The sequence below is a fragment of the Trichoplusia ni genome, chromosome 5, assembly GCF_003590095.1.
Source record: "Trichoplusia ni isolate ovarian cell line Hi5 chromosome 5, tn1, whole genome shotgun sequence".
In the NCBI taxonomy this organism is placed as follows: Eukaryota; Metazoa; Arthropoda; class Insecta; order Lepidoptera; family Noctuidae; genus Trichoplusia; species Trichoplusia ni.
The window spans coordinates 19,069,818-19,093,815 of NC_039482.1; the positions used below are offsets into that span (position 1 = coordinate 19,069,818).

Here is a 23,998-nt window from a genome sequence, read left to right on the forward strand (position 1 = left end):
TTTAACTGTTTTATAAATTCGTATATATTTGACGCTTCGATACAAATTGTCGTATTTCGATATCGAGTAGCTATTGATTTATGGGATTATGTTAATAGCGTTAAGCATATTAACAAAATAGGCTAACATGTAATTACTACCGACAATCATAAAGATGTGTAAAATATTGGGATAACCCGGTGTTTGCATACGGCAACAAATATCTGTGCTGTTGACAGCCACGAATATTTTACTGATGATAAACGAAAAGGCTTCCGAATTTTGGTGTTGCTGTCAAACAAATTCTTATTTATGAAGGTTTTATACTGTAAATCAATAGAACTTAGAACCATCAAATAAAAAACCTTGATCATGTGAAATACATAAACGTGTAAAGACGAAAATTGTAAAATACTTCAACAGAAACTAAACCAGTACAATTTTCCCACAGGTTGCAAATCCTTTTTCAAGAGGTCGGTGAGGAGGAATCTAACGTATTCCTGCAGAGGGAATAGGAACTGTCCCATCGACCAACACCATAGAAACCAATGCCAGTACTGCAGGCTCAGAAAATGTCTCAAAATGGGCATGAGGAGAGAAGGTGAGTCCAAAATATCAAAAAATTACAATCATTCAAGAAAAATAGCATGATTTTATCATTACCCAATGCCTGTACCATGATCCTGAATCAGTACTGCTGCCATAATGGAATCAAGACGTTCTACTTCAGGATTAGCGATAGACCTTGCCTCCACGATGGCAGCAGTGTTTCATAGTACAGGTGAAGGTCTAAATTTTGGTGAATACATACTAACAAAATTGGCAGCGTAGATAGATGTGCAACTAACAACATGCCTATATTGAGACATTTCATACGCGTTTTAAACTGAAACTTTCTTTTGTTCACCGGTACTTTTTGTCAGTATGTAAGTATTAGGTGGTAAGATGTAATAATTCGCAAGTCTCTTTGATTTAGATATCCTCCCAGTGTTGTTCTACTTTGATCTGTTATTGTAGATTTTGGATTCTTATCTATTCTTTAATACCTCACATTAAGTTTTAGTTATTTTCTTCTCGTGTTTTCGTTACGTTATGTGTCAATGTTTCCTTTATATTTTAATCCTCGTCTCCTTAGTTATTCGTATCTACTTTATAACCAATTTCATTTATTTTGCTTATGTTGTGATTTTTAAATTCCGTTACAATTACTTCAAAATTATTAATTGCTAATAAATTACATAATGCATCAATAATACTAGAATATGCGGTCTTACTAACACAAAAAGCTCACTTTAAAGATACATTGATTGTCACAAGTGTAATTAGTGAAATCATTAATCTTGTAGAGTCATTAGTCGGTGGACTGCCCAAGGGCACTGCTCTAAGTAACTGTTGACGATCAATGTTAATATAAAGTTATGGGCCGTAATAGGTTATTATTACCATGGAATTAATATGGCCGGTTATTGTTTTAAAGACAGCAATATGATTGATGGTATTCAGGAATTTGTATGACCTCGAACCTTGCTCGAAACTGATAACAATTTAGAAACTAAAAACAAACTTAATGATGCTAGACATTCCGAAATCGTTTTCTTTTGTTTACTCTGTATTATTTACAAATATGAATAGCCTTGTAGGGTCAAGGCTTTCGAGAAAAGAGTTGGCTTGACAAGCTATCAGTTTTATGATGTGCGACACTATAGCTTTTAATAGCCCATTGTGTACTACAATGTTAAGATGTTACGTTATGGCGTTTCTTTGACTTAAAACACACAGTGGGCAGTTTGAAATTTATGACAGCAGATTGTGTAATCAGTGAAAAATCAATGCAATATTTATTCTTTACTTAAAACTTGGGCCTAATTACGACGGAAAAAAGAAAACAAGTTTCTTAAAAAAACACGCAGGTTACACTAAACTTAACACTCTTCGTCATTTAAAACGTTTGAGACCAAACATTAGCATGACTGTCAAATTATTTACCCAAAAATTCGTAACGACACAGGTGCACATTTAAAAAGATAACACGCGACCGAAGTAATTTCCTTATGTCATAAAGGAAACGGTCTTGACGGAGGGCACCGAGGTTGAAGAGTTCATAACATGGACAGAACACCCGCTGTGGCGCTTAATATAACCCATATAGACCCCAATGGCACCCGTTTGACGACCTCTTGTGATCATATTTTTGTTTCTTAATTCGTTTTTTTCTGAGCAAACTATTTCGACATTTTAACAGACACCTACTCATTCTACAACAGCCTCATTATTGCCATCCAAAACATTTATTTTCCATACACGATCGCCAACTTCATTAGCATTGTCGGTTGTATCCACAAAAGTTTTTACGAATCCCACCTTTGCGTCATTAAGGTTGCTTCCTTTGATAATGTAGAGGCCAAATCGTACCGGAAAGGACGCGGTAACCCGCTGCTCTCATTCAACCCTTAAGCACAGCATTAGGTCTCTCGACCCCGTCATATTTCGGGCAACAAACGATTTGTTTGCCCCCAGAACAAAAGAAAGGTGCGAACTCTAGTCCTCTTTTTATACGAGATTAACTGTTAATAGAAAAAAGGTAAGTGTGTCCCTTTGTCGCTTTGTAATCGTCTTAGATATCAAACTGGTAGATGCGGAGATTAAAGAGATCTTTTGTACTTTTTTTCTAATATTGTTTCACAGTTGGTAGATGTTTTGTAAAACGTTTTAGCTTTGAAAAGGTCCATTGAGAGAGAAGCTTCCACCTAATACGTTTAATTGTGATAGAACCTGATGTAAGAGATATGTTTTTGTGTTGTCCGATCTTTGGTTTATGCAACCATTACAAATGAGTGGTCAGTTTTGCTTTTAACCTTTTTTATGAATGTTTGGTTATTTATTTTGAATTCAACATTGAGGTGAGCTTTTATCGTCATTTTGTTGTCAATATTTTTAATCTTTATTATCATCATTCTCATTTACTTCTTCTGGTATTTTATTTGAACTTTCTCTGTGTTGTGACTTATGAATCATTTAAATTATTATTGCTGGTGCCAACTGTCAATGGGTACTATAACGGCCAATTATTATTACTATACACGTCCATTCAAACAGTCTGCGGTCATTAAATCCTGGGACATAAATAATTAATCCGTCACATTAGAATAGGGCATAAATAGTCCATTATTTCAGTACAGTTACTAGCTCTATGCGAATGCAAATGTGAAACAAAGCTTACATATGGATTGATTAATTAACGTTACTATACCGGTTTAAAAGTGCATAATGTAGGTACATGGTGTGTGCTTCGGGTTTGCCCGTCACTTGAACAATGGCCAAGCACCTTTTGTTCAGGGCGCATCAATCACCTCTCATTGTTTGCTATATCTTAATAAGTTTTTGTGTTAGGCCGGTCATTTAGAAAGATTCCGGGTCCTCCCCCAGGCTTGAATTTTAATGGGCCGCGATTTTTGCGGGAGATTGAAAAGTATCTGACAGATCTGCGGGCTGTTTTTGGAAATGATTGGCGTTGTGATAGGGTAATTGAAATTATATGCATTGTATGAATGTTGTGGAAAATAGGAAACATTTTTTTATTCCATTTTTCTTCCAAAAAAAGGAAATTTTATTCGTCTATTATATTTGGAATATATATTACACGTTTAGGTTATTAAGTTTACTCTCTTTTAAAGTTCTTGAACCGAATGTTAAAGCCCATTCATCCAGTTGCCAACGAACAACAAATCTACCGTCTTCAACTTTTCGCTTCAAATTCGCGTCACGAACGAACTCATGCACAAATGACCACTGACCATGCACAATATGCATTGTCCCGAACATGTCAAAAACATCATCTTTACGTTCCCATGATTTTGCGAAGGGGCAAATTACTTCAATATTTTGTCCCGCACGCCTTAAACACGCCTTCCTTGACAAAGGCGTAAGGTCCTGTACCGAGGGTGTTAATTCTTCGGACACCTGGCTATTGTCGTCCAACTGACCGTAAGGGTTTGTTTGGATTAGTCCAGTCCTAGTTTTGCAAATATTGAACCGTGAGAAATGTAACGTTTTTGCAAAATAGACTAATGGATTGCGGTTATGATTTATGAATGAGGATTATAGGCTTGAAGACTGGAACGGATTTGTGGGATGTATCAAACGATGGGAAACCAAAAGACGGTCTCAAACATGAATATATTAAGAAAGTAATTGATACTGGAAGTGTAGTGTTTCACTGACCAGTTACGAGCTTTCGAGTGCTTGAATGTAATCGAGATAAGACGGCACTTACAAATAACGTGTCATACGGTTTTACCCACAGATTGATCCAACTTAATCGTGTCAACAATCAGTACGGACGCTCCAGACCAGAATAACTCAGCACACAGCGGCTCTGTGCGTCATAGCCGAAAGATATTATCGTTTCTAGTGAGCATAATAACTGTGACATGTCTTACGACTCTTGTGCTGCGTATAATGGCCTCTTTCTCGGAAAAACAGACTCTTGCCGACCGACATAAAGATAGCATCGTCACAGGCTTTCCCACGCGCGAAAACACCCCTAGAGCGCCCTGGACACTGGTCAGAAGTTACAACCCAACCAAAACATTAATTATAAAACGAAGATATACCGGTTTTTGGCAAGGTTCACGACCCTTCGATACCGGCTAAGCTAATTATATTTCCGCACGTTTTATCACGCATTTGCATGTGAATCGGGGTACAACTACAATAGAAAACGCCACGCTAATCTCTTATAGTGAAGGTTTTTGTACGAGCAGGTATACGTTCGGGTCGCTCAATAGCTGTTAGAAACTTGATAGGTTTTCACTATAAACATTGGCTTTACAGTGTACGGTAGTGAATATTAAATTTCACATTGCGATGAAAGGAGATTTCATCGAGTTATTGTGCCCTTAAAATAGATAGGCACTTAAATAACACAGTCTTTATGTTTGGCTCGTGAACTTTTCCTCGTGGCCTCCACTTAGTGCGACCATTCAGAAAACGGCTCCGTTTGATGTCACGTACAACGATATACAATATGCGAGTATCGATACTAACTACACAAACACTTCGATCGATCGCCACAAACCATGAGAACGTTTGATAGACCTTTAAAATTTTAAGAAAAAATCCTTACAATTACAGATAAAACATATTGATATTAACAATATAAAAGCTAGCTCGAAGCTTTATGAAATCTAACCCATTGAATATCATCAAAAGACTATTTTCACACAAAAAAATGCCCGAGAGTCCCAACAAATTCAGGTGTACAAAATCCATTTCGAACAAATCGTAAACTCCGAAGCGAAATGGCGTCACAAAAAGGAATCAAAGTGTAAAATCATTTGTGTCGGATTAAAAAAGGAGCTAGCGAACGAGCGTGAGATGTATACCACTATCAATCAACCGGTGATTTATATTCGTCCGTATGATGTATCGCCGAGCCTCGCCACACCAAATGGTAAAAGTATACGATAATTAACTTTTTAAAATTTGACGGACGCCTTCATCTCGGTCAGGGAAATAAACCTTTTTATTTCGAGTAAAAAGACTAACAAGTATTATCGCCGAATGTGGCAGATTGTGAAATTCCTTCGTCTGTATTCAAAAAACCTGTTGCTTACGACAATCGCTGGTATGCGGAATGTCTATGGCTCTATGGTATCATTTCCAATGGCGCCAACAATAGGTTATTTAATTATTCATATTATGCTCATATTATAAATATTACGTAGATTCATTGCATTAATTAATTGCCGCATTTTTGTCAGGCTTGAGGTTGTGTGAAAGCTGACAATCAATGTGATAATATCTATATTGAACTGCCACAAATACAATGATGTAATCTTTAAACATAGATACGTCATTTTCCATTTATAAATGAGTAATAATATTAGCAGCAGTCATAGCACATATCTAGTTTGGTGTAGGTATTTTTGTCAGGAAAAAGATACGACTTAAAATCGATAGATACAACTACCCAGAAAAATAGAACAAAGAATACCTTCAAATCAAATTTCACTGACACCAAATTCCGAAAGAGCAATCAAAAAATTCACCATTCATCACGATGAGCACCACATAGCCCGTCAAAATATACTACAGGGGGTTACCGCAACGCGTTCCACTTGCCGGCACAGGATCGAACGTGGACCCCTGTGGTGCGCAGCCCGTTCCTAACGAACTGTGTAGGTGATTTATCTGTACGTACTCTCACACTCGATACTAATTCCTTTACGAAGTGTGATGTTGCCTCAAGAAATATAACTGCCGCTGATTTAATATCTAATTTACTGTCATTCCAATTTATTTTCGTTTTTATGGTTAGTGAGTCATCATATGTCGTTTTGTCATCTGATACCCTAAAGCATTTAAGATTCGATGACCGTTTCGTATTAAACTGTTTAGAATTGACAGCAAAAGCGTAGGTATCTATTTCCTTAAACAAAAGAATTCATAACAGCAATTTGTTAAATCTAAATTGTTAAATCAAATCGCAACTCTGTTAGCAGAAAACGTAAAACATTTTGCTTATAGCAGCCACGTGAAAGGTCGTCTAAATCAACATTGATAGGGCTCCTACAGGTGAAATTTTCTCACAGCCAACTCGTTCCGTTCTAACGTCGTATAATCTTGAATACTTGAGAGTAATGCACGGCCGGCATGTATATTGGTTACTACGTTAGTAGTCTCAGGAAACCTGTTCCGCCTGGTCGTGCCCTCTGTACCGTATCCAACTTATAGCACATCTGCATCCAACATTACAGTTTCACTTTATATTTTAACATCATCAAATACCAGTACGTAGTTTTAGGAATTCCAAATTTTCGTGCCACAAGACCAGATACCAATCAGGGTCACAGAATGCCAACAAATTCGGATTTCAAAAACCATATATCGTTGACAGCTTAATGGACCAGTGAAGCTCCCATCAAAATCATAGATAACCAACAGACGAACAACGGATCGAACAAAAACTAATTTAATATGTTAATGTCTGTGATGGCTCAATAAAATTAACGATAACAGTCCATAATAATCATGACCGTATTTAAAAATTGAAACAACTTTTTCTCCCGACCTGTCGTTTGGAATTCATCTGGCGTCCGCATCTCTATATGTCAGTTTGTCTGTACGTCCGTCATTACACGTGAATCATCCTCGGTATCGTGCGCTGAGAATTTCGTGAGGTCACAGTTTACTATAGCGGTTTAGGCGCCCTGCGGTCGTTTGCTTGATAGAGACGGCGCCATCCAGCACTGTACGTAAAGGAGCAGGACACAGCACGTCCTCTCTGTCTAACGCCGACCGTTTCGTGACCCCACAGCTAATCACATATCTGCAAGCGTATTATGATTATCGCAAGGCTTCGTTTCGTCTTCGTCGCTCGTACGTTGTTGTGGTCAGTGACTCTGCGCTCCGTGCATGGAGCCTTCGTTTATTTCTCTCTAACATCATTTTATATGCACAATTTGTTTTGAGTTAACTTGGATATTTATTGTACCTACCTCTTGCAACCTTTTGAAGTTTATTGGTCCTCCTCCGTGGACGGACTTGAGTAAATATGACTACAATGGTGTTCATATCTTTTCTAATGTGTTTAGCATTATTCACACTAATGACTGTCAGTTTTCGATACATTTGCAAGTTCATTTATCAGCGGATGGGTGTAACGAAACAGATTTACCTGTTGCCCGGCTGACATAAATCTCGGGCGGCATTTAATAAGTCGATAATTACAAAAACCCGACGCGGCCATTAATGGGGTTGTGGAGTGCTCGACAGAAATGCGCTTAATTCCCAGCACGTGCCTCCCAATAGCTTTATTATACAAATCTTGAGCGTTTCCAAATCGAATTTATCTTAACGATAACTTTAATTATTTGATTTGGTACTGTTTTGATGTCTTCCGTGTCCGGATTTTAGTGTTCATTTAGATATGCAGCTCTCGGTGGGCGGCTTTGTTTACATTCTTTTGAATTAACGGCTTTCTATCGAATCTCGATATCTTCCGAGGAATTCGTCTCCACCCGCACAGTCCACATCGGCCGCGGGATGCCACAAATCAAAACCGTACACTTATCGCAGCGTGTCGCACTAATCGACGTTGTAATCGTGTGCACCATTCGTCACTGACTTTGCGTTTACTACTTTCTACATTAGTACCAGACAAATCTCTAATCTGTATATTAGAAACAATATTTCTCACTGTCGTAAAACCCGAGAATTTCCTAATGATATCAAAACACAACCGTTAGAGCAACAAAAGGTGGATGGTCGACCATTTGTCGGTGTTCAAGAGTCGGGCGACAAGTCGCGTGCTAGGCTCTTGTTGAAAAATGTACGACATAAATAACGGATTATCAACCTGTATCGAGTCGTAACGAGATAGTGGCTAACAACTAAAATAAATAGGCGAACGGTAAATGAAGTTGTGTACCAAACTTTACAATTTAAAACGTACGTATGATGTATAATATGTATCTTGTGAAGTAAGTTATGGCTGAGTCTTCGTTAATGTTACAATTTATTGCTGGTTATTTATACGTGGCTCGTTTTGTGAGTCATTAGCCGTGAAATGTTATCTTGATTAGTGTTTATGTATTGATCGACGAGATAACGTATTGAGATGACGGCGTGGTATTTAATACGCGATTGATTTCGGACTTTGTGCGTCGGTTTTAATGTTTAGAATGTGGGTATTGCGATCCTCACTACATTTACAACATCATCTAAGTCATTTTGATTTACGATGTTGTCTTTTTACTTTTTGGATCTTACTTCATTGAACTTTTAGTCCTAATTAGGCATCAATTACATCTTTTAATATTATCTCCGATTATAAACTTTAGCCTCCATTAAAGCGTTTAATTACTTTATTATTTGTATTAACTTAACTCATTCTTGTCATACCGGCATCAGGTGCGACGATGTAGAACGAGCATTTGTGTGATCTACGAATGCTTGTTGTGAGTCTGGGTGTCTTGTGCATGTGACTTGAATGTTTGTGAAGCCCCGCGACACAAGTATCAAATTACTTCTTAAGAAAAGGATAAAAATCACCTTAAACGTTAAAATGTATGTTTTGTTAGCAGGAATTAAAATTGTTCTATAGAATTATAGTGTCTAGCACTTCTTGAGAAACAATTAACATGTTTCTGTAACGATCTTGATTGTAATTCATTTATTGTCACTTTACCTTGTTATAACACTCGTGGCGTGTGTTACTCATGCTATAATGCTTATGGGGTAAGCAGATGAATAAATGTCACAACTATCGTCTACGGAGTTATAATATCCTGTTATGTTGTAGTTAAAAAGTCAAATCGAAAGCGGTATTGAAACCAAGGATATGTAGATAAGAAATGCCGTTTTTTTTTAATTATAATTATAATTAATCAAAATCTGGATCTGGAATTCTATTGAATGCTTATTTAGAGGTCAATTTCGCATTTGTTTTCTAAATTTCTAGTTGTTCGAATATGCAAATGAATCTTTTATCTAAAATATCAGCGTTTTCTTTTTGTTATCTCAAATAGAGGTTCCGATTATTAGCTCTACGCTCCACAGCTTTTAAAGTTGATCGTCCACACGCTCTAAAAGTCAAAAATATTAATTTTACAACCAATAAATTTCATTTAATTTTATTAAATTAACTCTTATTCAGAGCTGTGAATTTGGACACTATAAAACGATATTTTGTGGAATGATACACAAACAATATAAATTCTAAATTTGGATTTTTATTTCATCAATTTCGGTGAAGTTGTTTAGGAGATTCGGTAGTGTAAACTTTTGTTATATGCCCTTTTAGTTTTGAACACAGTCTGTTAGCTTGTTGGCGTTTAAATTGAATTCCAGTTTAGTGTTATATTAGTATTTGTTATGCAAATACGAGTTTATTGAAAATCAATTTTATTCTCTTTGGCATCCATCAGTTCGCTGGAACAAATTAGCACAGGGCCGTTAATTTAGGGTTGTGCCGAACAATAACAATTATTTCTCTGTTTGTTTATTTTTTGTTTTGGGTCTTCAAGCTTTGTGTTAGGCAATAACATATTCTTTGTTGTAAAGTGCCAAACTGAATATGAAAAGTAGTATAATGTATTAAGACTTTTGGATATGTTTACAACTTGAATAATGTAAATATTTAAGTTATTTTTACCGACTTTTGACCGATGTGTATGATAGAAATATTTTACAACCTTAAGTTAAATAAAAGTTACATTTAAACCTACATCTCCCCCCACCTAAATTTTAACCCAAATTTTAAATTCTTGTCAAAGTTTTGACAACCCTGAGTTAATTGTAGGCCGTTTAAATAGTTATAAACGATACACTAACTACAGTTAGTTTATCCTTATGACAATCGTTAATCGTAGCAATTATACTTTGGTTATGCACTTGGAACTGTTGTCAAACACTAACTTTAGAAATAAATAACAGTCTAAATAGTAGAAAAAAATAAACTTACATTATTTCAACAATTCCGAGTAGAATCCAGGGTTTTTAAATCGGTATTGCCAATAGGAAAAACTCAAGAAAAGTAGTAAATTAAAATAATATTACTTATCTACTTACTTACTTATTTCTCAAGCTATTTAAAACAAAAGTTACATACAGCAACAAAAGTCTTTGAAAACAATAAAATTTACAAAACAGGGGCTGAAAAGCAAAGATGCTTGAGCAATGCAATGAGACTTTTTTTGACTCTACAAATTTTTCGAACACAAATTTTATACTAATTTTAAACTTTTCTGTAGTTAAATCTGATAGATTTTTCTTTCTGACTGTACCTACTTCTCTAAGATAAAAAATAATAAGTATTTATGTACTTTTCTGAATGATCATACATCGCGGTCGTCGGATCTCAGAAATGACATGAGATATTGTTTCCTCAACGCAATCTGTGTCAAGATCGCACACGACAACATTACCGTAATTCCTAAATAACTCTTAATATAAGGCTGTAAAGTCTCAAATGCTTTAAACGAAGTGTAAATAATAAGTTTGTAGTAAACAGAGTACGGATCTCGAATAAAAACAATGTAAAGAGATCATTTAGTGTTGACACCACGTAAATAGGTTGGACGTGTTTTGATTCGTGAATCCGTGTCGCAATTTCATAGGATGTTTCTACATTTTTCTAAGTCTCTTGTCTATTACGACCTTTAAAATAATAACAAAGTTTCTTTTTAAAACACTTCGAATAAAGAACGAGACTTTCCGCATTTCGTTCTCATTCAAAACTCTCAATAAATGTTGCCAGCAACAATATTACAAACTAACATTTAATGACAACTATTTATTAAACTGATGTTACTAACGGGCCGTAATCAAGTAGCCATTTAATTTATAATATAAGTATTGCTAATTTTCATTTAATCCGATGAAGTATGCGCCGTGGGTGACTGAGTGCCGGACGATTTAATCAAAGATATTTTATACAAGAGAAATCCGAAATGAGACGTAGCAGTATGCAAATCACAGCTAATGGACCTAGACGTATTAACCTTACGAGAAGCCCACACTTATTAATACTAATTTACATTAATTACCATTCATAAACTGATATCTGTCAATAGTCCGAACATTGAGTACTTTAGCTCATATTAAAAAAAAAATAGGTTTGTCGTTTTCGCGCGTTCGAAATCCGAATCGTAATTAGTATTGAACTCGATTGAACAATCGCTTTGTTGGAACTCGCGCCGAGTGGTCATCGATTATACGAGCAGATAGTGATGTTCCGTCGATGTCGAGACGTACCGGAGATGTATCGGCAGATAGTGTAATGACGCGCTATTAGGCTAGGTGTCGATGCGGCGTGGGAGAGCTCGCGGCCTACATCTCCTTCTGAAACCGGCTAATCACGCGCGCAATTACTCTAATTCAAACCGAATTATTCCGGCGATGTAACACTTTAATTGAATTGTTGATGCGAGCAGTAATTCGTGAATGCGTGTTATTTCGATGATTGGTATCGTGATATTTGGTTGGTAAATATCGATATCGAACGAACGTACGAATCCGTGTGTAATCGCCGTAATAATAATCCGAAACTACGAAATCAAATGTCATAACAATTTATAAATCAGTATTTAGTTAGTTTTAGTGTGGGAAGCGTTGTTACGAAACCGTAGGGCGAATTCCGGACACCTTGTCATTCAAAGAAAAAATAATAATACAACCTGTTTACGCGTTTACTTTTTTTGTTGACAAGAAATAAAAAGGCGGTAGGTACGCGCGTGCGCGGGCATTCGCGCCGGCCGATGCGTTCCCGCCAAAAAACGTGGCGCGCTCGGAATAGTTGGCGCGCTCTAGATTTTTGTTCCCCGTGAGCACATCCGAATGAACGATTAGAAGCGACGATTCCGCGTTTTCACGTCGATTCGTCTCGGATCGTATCGATGATTTGTGGCGTCACGATCTTAGAAATGCCTCGTTGTACTGAGAAACAACAGGTTAATTCTTTAACGTCTGTGAAGCAGAAATGTAATTTTAAACCGAGTTAAACAAATGTTGTCTTTTGACGTCAAACATTCATCTGCTATGCTTAAGACAGGAAATTAAAGTTAAAGGAAAAAATAATTGTTAGTTTTGATGAACTTCAGATTAATTTAAAAAAAAAACATGCAATTTCTGTTCAAAAAAGTCCTTATCGTAGCACAAATAATAGTTGACAAATTAAATTTAAAAAGGTTTAATCGATTTCAGAGATGTAAATAGTTAATTTAGGAATCGATTACTCGATTTAGTTTTCTTTGGGTTTGCTACCCCATGTAAGCTAACTGAAAACGTACTACAAGTGAAACCTGTACTTAAATTCGACTTTCTTTCAACACGTAAAACGCATAAATTCAAATTCGAAATAATCGATTACACTAGTAAGCCATAAATTCGCCTTTTAAAATCTGTAGAACATATTTTATAGTGTTGTAACAACCGGTATTTACTTGGTATCGATTTAAATACGCAGTTACGTTATTACGTGCGAGTGCATACTATAGTAAATGTTTAGTAATACAACGACTAATAATATACCACGGACATATCAATCATGGTTGTCATGTGATTATTGTTTAAAGTTAATTTGAAGTTTGTTTGCTGTCTTATAATTACTTATTCTTGCCTTTTTTGTCAAGTACCATCTGTTTAAATGAAACTGGCTGTGTTTTTAGGAATATTATCGAAATTTTTAATTAATTATTATTATTATCGTAAGTGTCTTTATCTGACATCTAGGCTAGGTAATGTGGTAGGAAAGCAAGGCTTATAGCAAAACCCTAAGAAAGACGCAAGGTTATAAATGTTCAACTTTAAACTTTATTTATTTTTCTCTACGAATATGTAAGAATTAAAATCATAAATGTCTAACGTCAATAATACGGCGAAAATCAAACTATAAAAGTAAAATCCGCGTAAAGTAACGATATTAACAATTTAATACGTGCATACAAAATATAATTGAAAATTAATTGAATTTCTTTGCTTTAGAATATAGCTACTGTTGTATTCAATTATATTTAGCATTGAATACGCAGTGAGATCATAAATGGCGGCTACATGACAACAACCCGCTGTTTTAGTGCGTACCGCGTATTTACAACACCGACTGCGCTAATTGCCAACATTAAATATTGCGCGAACTAACATTATATCAGGATATTCGTCGCGACTAGTTTAATAGTTGTTATTAGTTTGTAGTTTAATTATTTAGAATATGCGCCGGGTGAAGCATTTTCGTTGGAAACATTGGTCACAGAATATAGACAAATCAATATTGAACACATATGAATTCATAATTATTATACTTGAATGCAATCAAATTTTACCACTTTTATACATAATTACTGTTTATTGTTTCCGTAGCCTTGTAGCTTAGTGTAACTTATTTTGTTTGTGTTGTTGCAGCGGTCCAGCGCGGGCGCGTGCCACCGTCGCAGCCGGCGGGGCTAGCCCTGCCGGGGCAGTACGCGCTGGCCAACGGCGACCCCTCGGCCGGCCTCAACAGCCACCCCTACCTCTCGTCGTACATCTCGCTGCTGCTGCGCGCCGAGCCCTACCCCACCTCGCGGTACGGCCAGTGCGTGCAGCCCGCCAACGTCATGGGCATCGACAACATCTGCGAGCTGGCCGCGCGCTTGCTCTTCTCCGCCGTGGAGTGGGCGCGAAACATCCCCTTCTTCCCCGAGCTGCAGGTGACCGACCAGGTCGCGCTGCTCCGACTCGTCTGGTCCGAACTGTTCGTGCTGAACGCGTCGCAGTGCTCGATGCCGCTGCACGTGGCGCCGCTGCTGGCGGCCGCCGGCCTGCACGCCTCGCCCATGGCGGCCGACCGAGTCGTGGCCTTCATGGACCACATCCGGATCTTCCAAGAGCAAGTGGAGAAGCTGAAAGCTCTCCACGTCGACTCGGCGGAGTACTCCTGTCTGAAGGCCATCGTCCTCTTCACGACAGGTAAAATTTTAGACAGTCTTTTTGGGGAAGCGCGGTTGTTGCTTTACAGGGTGGCGGGAGCTGGCAGCTCGGTCACTAACTACGGAGAGTTGCTCGTCCTGGTCAGGACGCACCTGGACGCGTACGCCGAGGCGGCGCGAGTACAGATACAGCAGCCGCCAGCTCCGCCGCCGTCTGCCGCTTCATCCGGTTACTATTCCACTTTGGACGCGTCTTTAGGCGTCAACTCCTCGCTGTCTTACGGGAGCTTCCTATCGACACCCTCTCGACTGCCGCCTAACTACACGAGTAGTCCTAGAATGCCTGAGGCTAGCACGTCTTCACCCTTCAAGCTATGGGATGGAAGTGGGAAGCTTCCGAAGACTGATCAAGGGGGTTGATGCGGTACCTCGTCGGTAACGGCCTGCAACTGTGGTGTCGGGTTATGACGGAACGCTAGGCGTATGTTCGGAGTCGCTCGCGTATTTAACCGTTGACGTATTACTAGAATGTTTGTGTACGGGCATAATAACTCTCGTTCCCCGAAGCGGTCTGATTTCGTCCGGGTGTACGCGACTTATTGTTCTCGAAGATTTCATCGCGATTCTTGCGGTTATGTAAATATTACGTACAAATATGTAATATATTAGATTCGTCTTCGTTGACGACGGTTTCAAAAATCGTCGATAACTCTTAGCGTATTAAGTTTAATTTATTTCGATGTAGATAACTAACGTTTATAATGAATACACGCGCGTAATTTATTACTAACTACTTTCGTTTCATTTTTGTTTATGAATACCCTTTTTTAATATAATTAAGCGGAAGATGATAAATTTGGATTAACAATGTTTATAAATATGTTGATTTTGGCAAAAATATTCGTAATTAACTTTGATTAATTGGTCTTTGGGATTGTAAATCATATTAGTTTGTTGGGTTTAGTTAGTAGCTACGTATTAATGGTGTTTGTCTGTTTGAACATCGTTTTGAGGATTAGCAGACTACCGGAGCTATGAGTCAACGAAATTTGAATACATCTTAAATTTGAGACTTCTTATTGTCACAAATAAAGTCGTCTATAAAAAGGAAGTCTAAGAAATTTCTTGCATGGAATGCGGTTTAATAAGATTGCGTAACTTTTATTTAGTTATCACGCAATCGAAATGACTCATTTTTTAATAATAACGTTAATCCAAATCGCATATTATTTCCGTATGACTAATGAATTCAAAAGACTGATAGGTATTTTGACACTTCATAAATATTCAATTAATTTAAGTTTGAATTGAATTTGACAATCGATTTGGTGAGTCTTACCTTTCTTCAACTAATTTAAACGACACACAATGTCGGGATGGTCTTTAATTGTACTTGATTAAGTATAATTACTGATAATATCCTTTTTTTAATTAAAAAGCTCTGAAAGTCTTTACGTATTGGACCTATGTTCTTACGTAAGTCTTAAAGACAAGTCTTTAGCAGGCTAAAAATAGAGCGACAAAAAAAAACAAATTTAATAATAGGTTATTTATTTTCTATTTAAATTAGCTGATCGTGTAAGTAGGTACATTTATACTGAGACAAAAAGATAATCGTATTAATTATTTTTTTATTTTGCTTTTTTGCATGCTTCAGTGTGCATGTTTTTGATATTATATTTTCATGTTGTCAGCATGTTTGCGTTCGATACGGAGCTGTGAACCGTTCTATGTCTCCTTAAATTTTATAAGCTTAATCAAAACTACTTGTATAGGAAGGATACTGTTAAATTTGTCGTTTAAAGGCAGCATTTAATAAAACCTATACATATATTTTTTTACCGCGTCATGCAGTATTTTTAATTATAAAGTAAAAATAAAGTATTGAGTATTATTTCTTTAAATAATATTCCCTTCAATCATAACCAATATGCATAGTAAGAAAGCCTCATTTTCTTAAAATTTATCTATCTCTATGCCCAGAAATATAAAACCAGTATAAATAGAACCCGACTTCGCAGCACAAGTTTTTCCGTATAGTGAAGGTTTGAGCATTAATCTCCACTGAATAGGGATTTCAGTATTATAATCAAGGTAACCTCAAGGCTAAGGTGTCTAAGTACAATTAAGAAATCTATATCTATACTCTATATATAAAGCTGAAGAGTTTGTTTGTTTGTTAGAACGCGCTAATCTCATTAACTATTGGTCCAAATTGAAAAATTCTTTTTGTGTTGAATAGACCATTAATCGAGGAAGGCTTAAGGCTATAAACCATCAAGCTGCGACTAATAGGAGCTAAGATACAATGGAAAATGTGAAAAAAAATCGGGCAGGTATACCTAAATCATAACTTATATCTTCTACCCTTGGGGACGAAGTCGCGGGCAACAGCTAGTTACATATAAGTTGAAAAAGTTAGCACGAGCTTATACGCCTATATTCATAGTAGATAGAGGTAAGCTAATACAAAATGTAATTTATTCAAGAAATGAATCCCACTTTAATGATATTTATCATGAAAATCTATGTGCATTAAAACGACACACACAGTAACTTATCAAGCTAGAAATTATTACAGAAATAGCTATAAACTTTCCCTTTCCCCTACAATCGCGAATCTGGATATTTCCAGTTTTACAACATATTAAAATAGTAACAAATTTATTGTCAATATAATTTTAAAAGGCATTAACTCTTAAGGGTTGTATTTAACGCACATAGTCGTTACTACTCGAATTACAAGCCTTTAATTTATTTTTAATGATGGCCGTTAATTTTCAAATTATGTTCTGGAATATTTTACTTCTTTTTGCTGTTCCATCTTTGAAAATTAAACCGTGAATGTCAGGTATTGAATTGAATTTGGAATTAATTTTTAAGTGATTAAATAAGGACTTTAGATTTAATCTTTTTATTAATATATTTTAATTATCTATTTGGTCTACTTTTCGTTTAGCAACCAACGGCATAATTTTAAATAGTCAAAATTTTGCATAGCTTTGTAATTAATTATCTCCACCACCTTAATTTAGACATCTTGGTAGATTTAGAGATAGATTTTGCGTATTTATTTATTAGATTTTATTTCGTGTATAATTAGAAGTCGTATATCAGGCTACTGCTAGCCAGTCGCCGTTAAAACATTAGTCTAAATAAGATGTAAACAAATTCGTGAAACAAGATGTTTGGAATAATTAATTTGCTTATGATTAGCTGCCTAATGATACAAGTTCATTTAATGATGTGCGAACATTAACGTGTTTTCTTCAAGAAACTTCTGTACGTGCGAATTTACCAGTTCTAAAGTGTTATCCGTCTGTTCATCTATTTGAAAGTTTTCTCATATAGTAGAGACATTATCCGGATGTGGTAAAGTGTTTTTACGTACCATCGGATACCGAAACGCAATTTCACTTTCTTTTATTCCTACCTGCCAATATTAAACACCTTTATTACACAACAGACTGCAAAGGACTAACCACGGTTTAAGCCTGTTATGATTTGATACTACGATGTTACGGACTTAGGGTATTTGCCAAAAAATCGAATTAGAGGATCATTTCTTTCTTTATAAGAAAATACGAATATAAAAGGCGTTTAACGCGGTGAATGGATAAAGTGCTAGCTAGTGACGTCACTGGCCAGTAAAAATGTACCGATAAGAAACATCACACGAAATGGCAAGTACGTGCATCATGATTAAAAAAACCGATGTACTAACGAAATAATTAGATTTATTTTTTGTGCCACTTTCCTCATCATCATCAAAATTTTAGTGCTCGGCCTTCCACTGCTACTTCTAGCCTCTATCTGTGAAGATAGAAGAAGTGGAGGGCCACTTCTCATAAAGGATAAAATTTAGCTAATAATTAAAAAAAAAAACAATCCAACTACATACCAAAAGTTACATAAAGACCAGTACAAGTTACATAATAACCATTACATGCAGCGTATAAACAGTTTTATTCAATTTCCAACAACTTTACCGTAGAGAGTACTGAGTGAACACTAGTCCCCTACGATTGTTCGAAACTCGTCTCGTTCTCGCTTACGTACGATAATCTCGCGTGACGAGACAGCGGGACGAGACAGCGGGGCGGGACAGCGTGACGAGACGCTTCCGACACGTCGACGACACTCGCCACATATAGACAAGTGTAGTTGTGGACTTTTGATAGCGGGACATTGGCTGTAGAGTTTCGATTGTGGGACAACGCGCGGATAATATTGAGATATGTTTGTTAGACGGCTAGAATTTTTGGGCACGGTCTGGGCTGCAAGTAGGCATCCATGGGCTCTATGCTGCAGGTAATATTATCCATGGATATTGGGTATGTAAGTACGTAGCGTACCGTACCTGCTTTGGAATAACGGTGTTCCTTTATAGCCTGTCTTAAATTCAATAAAAAGTACGATGCAAAGTCTGAATTAATTCTTATTTTAGGGATGTTAGTTGTAGAACCGCAAATAATGTTTATACTTTTCTAATATTTTACCTATAAAGAATCTTAGGGATCGTCGTCCTGATGATGTGTTTATTAGGTCTTTACTATTTGGCACCTCTTACACATTTCTATTTGCTCTTAAGGATTTTAAAAGAATTAAAAATTTGGGTAGTCATGAAAAAATCACCCTGTATTTTTGGCTCTCGTTCATAAAACCCGATTTCTCCACCATAAATAATGAGCACTCAATATTTTCCTTTTTAACAATAGATGTCTAACATTCCTAGCAGGATATATTTCACTGGTATATCTAAGTTTGAGTGGTCGTTGTAGTGTAGTGTTGGCAACGGCAGTAAACAGATGAATGCGTAAAGTTGGTAGACAGTCATTGATTGAGGGATATAAGTCCGGAATCCCGGGATACGGGATATCTCGTCTGTCAAATGGCGATCGCTACCAGAGGGTTGGGTGTGTATGAAATTTGAAATTGATAAAGGTTTTGTTTCAATTGAAATGCGTTTTTGAGATTATTTCTATGAAGTTGAAAATTTGACAGGATTTTTTTTAGTATCGATAAAATTAAAATACATTATTTCAAGTTTTAATCAACCTTAGAAAAAGAGTGATCTCTGAAGACAATAATTTGCAAAGATATTACGAAATATTCTCTGTAAGAATGGAATTAAGAGCCTCCTACTAATGAATATTATTATTCAGATAGTACAAGAAACAGATAGCTATACATACAAACACACACATACCTATGTTATTTAGATACTTTTAGAATTCAATAGAAGCTAGCCGTACATCTTGTGTAAATGAAGATTCCCGTTTCGTTTCGTAAAATCGAAAATCAATCTATTGTCAATCAAACTGAGGAATGTCTGGCATTTCACGTTATACATTGATGCATTACTTAGTATTGTAAAGAACATCTTTTGTTAGAAAGCAGCAATGGATGTTCTAAATTTTTGAATATACACTGCGAGAGAGGTGTCGCAGTAAAAAGTTTCGTTCTTTTTTAAATCGATTTGTTTTTTTCACTTAATGTATGTTTAATAGTGTTAGTGGTGTCAAAGAAATGTCACAGATAATAGAAAAAGGTGTGATGTGAAGGACAGTTGACATTCCTTTGACAGAAGGTGTATAAGAACAGGAATACAGGTGCGTTTTTCAATGAATTGAAAAAAGAAGTTCTTAAAATAGTATTCCATAATAAAGTCAAAAGTGCATTCGTTGGTTAGAAACTAGATTATGTGATCAAAATTTCCTCAAAGATTGAAAACTTTGTTTAAGCTTATACTATACCTAGAACTTTCTACTAATCTGACTATTTCGGTGTTCAGAATATACTGTACTGCTGGACACTAAAAACTTGACAATCATAATACAAAGGCAATCGTGGAAGAATATTTCCATAAAACAAAATCGCACCATATCGATAGCTTACCACAACACTGTACACAAGACATATTTTTACAAACATTTTAATCCATGTCCGACAAAGTATCTTAGCTATATTTTTAGATCCTTATCGATATAGTACAAGCTAACACAACACTACTAAACTGAATATAAAACTAGTTACTAGTAGTATGAAGCGTCCAGTATAAGTCGGCCTTCCCTCCCCCTCGCGTTAACATCCTAGTGTATAAACGTATGGGGATTTGTTCCTTTTGAGAGGGGTCTAGTGATATTGGCCAAGTAATACGCCTTTGGCTACGTTGAATATGCATCACCAATAAATGTAGTTTTATTCACGTCGGGTAACTTTCTCCGTGGAGCGAGCAACTCGACGCAGTCGGGTAATACTTGTGTGAACTAACTTTGTTACGTAGTTGGATTATCGTAAATTGATTTTTTAATTTTATGATAGGTATTTTTGTACCTACTTGATATTTAGAAAGAAATACCGTACTATTCTAAATTAATAGATTCAAGTATTATTATTATATAACGTTTTTTTATAGCATCACTGAAAGTAAAGTAACACCGGCCAATATCTGTCTAATGAATTTTCTTATATGGCGATTAAAAATATAACATTTTTTAAAACAAAATCTTTTTTACTATACTTAGCATATTTTACTATTAAAACAAGTCAATGGCAAATGAAAGTCAAATATATGACAAGAAATTCGTTAATCATCAAAAAAGTTTCAATATCATACAATCGATCACTGTCTAATCAGATGATAACTAATGCCAAAACGTACAGTATATCACAAATATAGTAGTAAATTATGCGAAAATCAACCTTAACTCATTGAAATAACGATTCCAATAAAGCATTAGGTATTTTTATTTCGTATCGTAACAATCCTTGTTTTGAAACTGAATGAACATTATTTTTATTGCATGACTTGAGTTTATTACAACAGGAAAACCAACTAATTATGAGATACGACATTATTACAGACTGCACTATTAACAGTGCCTGTACTGTGACCCCATAAATAAACCACTGCCATTGTGAAAGCGAGATAGAGCTATACACGACATAGCGGCGTCTTGCTTCCGCACTTGATTCCAGTCAACTTTTCTAAGTTCAAAGTACACGGGCAGGCTTATCAATTATTTTTTTCACAGAAAAACAAACGAAGGCAGGTTATTAATATTAAATTAACATAAACGTCAGTCGCCGTTAAGATTGCGATCATTTTTAAGTGTGGTTAGATCTCATTACTGGTGCTATTGATAATTAAGTTATCATCAATCTTATCTACAGGTTTATTAGAAACAGTATAATAATAGAGTACGCGATACTTTATTTTTATTAGTCTTTTAATAGGAAGGTTTTATATAGGGTGTTTAGAACAGAATGAAGTATGTAAAATGATTTGTCTTTTTAATAAGAAAGTACATTTAAGCTTCGTTTTTATAGTTACAATTACGGCACTGGGTTACTATTCAATTCACATTTTTAATTGAGATTTTCAAACTGTTTCAAATGTGAAATAAATACATAAAATCGTATTTTAGAACCATGGGTTAAATCGACAATATTAGGTTAGGTGTGCCAAAACTGTGACTCAGATTTCCACCTATGCTTTAAGTTCAATCAATTAAGATCACATTTATTTAAATAAAATCTTAACTAATAATACATTCATACAATAATTTATGACATTTTATCAATATCTTATTTTTGTCTTTCATTAAAACGGGATATGATATGACTCAAGCGCCGCGACAAAGTTGTGTCGTGTGGAATATACATTTATTTTTTAACAAAGCTTTGTCAGAATTTAAAATTAGTTTTTTTTTTATTATTTAAGCTTGTTATTTATAGGTTGTTTGATTAAATAAATCTATATTGATCTGAGAAATCGTTTAACACTTAGTAATCAATAAAATATAAATAAATTACACGAATAACTAAATATTTCATATCAATTCTGCATCGGATTTTTTATTTGATTTTAGGGGAGTGTCTTATGACAATTTGTTTCTTCGAAAGTTGGTATAAATGACTTTTTTATTATTTCACGACGCGAAGTTGCATCAATCGTTGAATTTAAAACGAATATTGCTGTAGTTTCCCAACGTTAAAAATATATTGTGTCTTTCACGTTCCCGTAATTTTTAAAAGTAGCAAATATTATACCGATTAATCCCAAAAATCCACTCAAATTAATTGAAACTAAATTCCGCATCAAATAAATACCATTTAATACTTACATAAAAACAAAGAGCACCTCAAGCAAATCCTTCAGGGAAAGGCAGTGGTGACAAAACATATCTATCTCTCTCTTGCTACAGCTAAGACAGGTTAGTGTGAGTAGTACCGGATAACGGTACACATAGTTCGTGATGAGGCTTCGAGACGGGTCACGATTTGAAAAAGTGTCGGGCTGAGTCCCTACGTACTGAGATGATGTGACTTGGTACAAGATGCAGGAGTCTCATACAGTATAAGAAGCTAGATAAATATATCTACGTTTAATTGTTTCTTATTTCTCAGATAATATTTCAACTGCCGATGCAGGGCAAAGTGTTCCAAAGCTTTCGTTCATATTTGCTATTCGTAACCTCTTATTTTAAGAAATGAAAGAGCAATATTTAAAGATCTAAAACCAGGGTCTTTAAATATTTCTCTTTACAGATTAGGATAATTTGATCCTGGAACTCATAGAAGCTCTATGTATAGAACAAAACAGACTAGAAAGAAAATAGGAAGACCTATAATGGGTTACATAAACTGAAACTCCAGACTGAAGACTTTATTTTCTCTACGTCTATGATTATTTATGAGTTTCTAACTTAGACCATAATATAAACTGCATACAGCAAATGTATTACACGTTCACTATATTGCAGTTAAATTTTCATATAAAACCTCTCCCTCGGTATAGCTCAGGCACAGATATTCACTTCCTAGGAACTTTATAAGACCTACGTTTTTATTTAATCCGTAAGATTCATTTAAATTAAAAACTATAATTATAACTGTTTAAGGTACTAACCTCTTTCTAATTTTAATATTATCAATTCTGTTCTCGGTTTTTTTATTGATTAAAATGTCTGTCCTGACCCTTATCTCATTATTTGGGGTCTGATCTCCTCACTTTTCGGCGCCAGGCTAATCTGTCTTTCAGGCAATTTTCAAGGTATTACATTGACCAAAATATCTAAAGTAAAAATAAAATTAACAACTAATTTTATCATGCTAGAGTACCTACACAACTGAAACAAGTTCAAAACGCCGCGAACAATTTGAATGAGAATCCAAAAAGTTTTTAAACCTCCACAATAAGTTTACGAGACCAAATTTGCAGTATTGTTGTACGTTACGGGATGGTTCATCCTGACCGGCCAATCACCGAGCCATTGTACCGAGATTACTTGCAAATTTTATTAAAAACAACCCACGAAACTTTTGCCGTGGCAAAAATTTTACAATACATTGACACTTTTGTACTGAAGTTTCTAAAGTTATAGGAACAAAGTAGGCAATGGATACGGTAGATGTAATTGTGCACGGTAACGTAATATAAGGTTTTGTGGTCAAGATATATGAACTTGGTATGACTATCGGGATTTTGATTGAAACGTCACTTGCAGTAGAAATTGAGAAATTGTTCGTTCCAATATTATTCTTGTATAAAATTGCAGCTGCTGAAGAAAAAACTTATGAAATATTAATATTGTGAACGAAATAGG

At 35.7% G+C, this 23,998-nt stretch overlaps 1 protein-coding gene across 1 annotated transcript in view; it reads left to right on the top strand.

Moving 5' to 3' along the window:
• Nucleotides 1-23,998, top strand: part of LOC113494105 (nuclear receptor subfamily 2 group F member 1-B) — a gene marked incomplete at its 5' end in the record, with an annotated part of 74,528 nt that overhangs the window by 13,015 nt on the left and 37,515 nt on the right. The window contains 2 exons of the mRNA XM_026872253.1: nucleotides 431-580; nucleotides 13,882-14,427. Coding sequence (XP_026728054.1) covers nucleotides 431-580; nucleotides 13,882-14,427 — 696 coding nt within the window. The remainder of the gene's footprint in view (nucleotides 1-430; nucleotides 581-13,881; nucleotides 14,428-23,998) is intronic.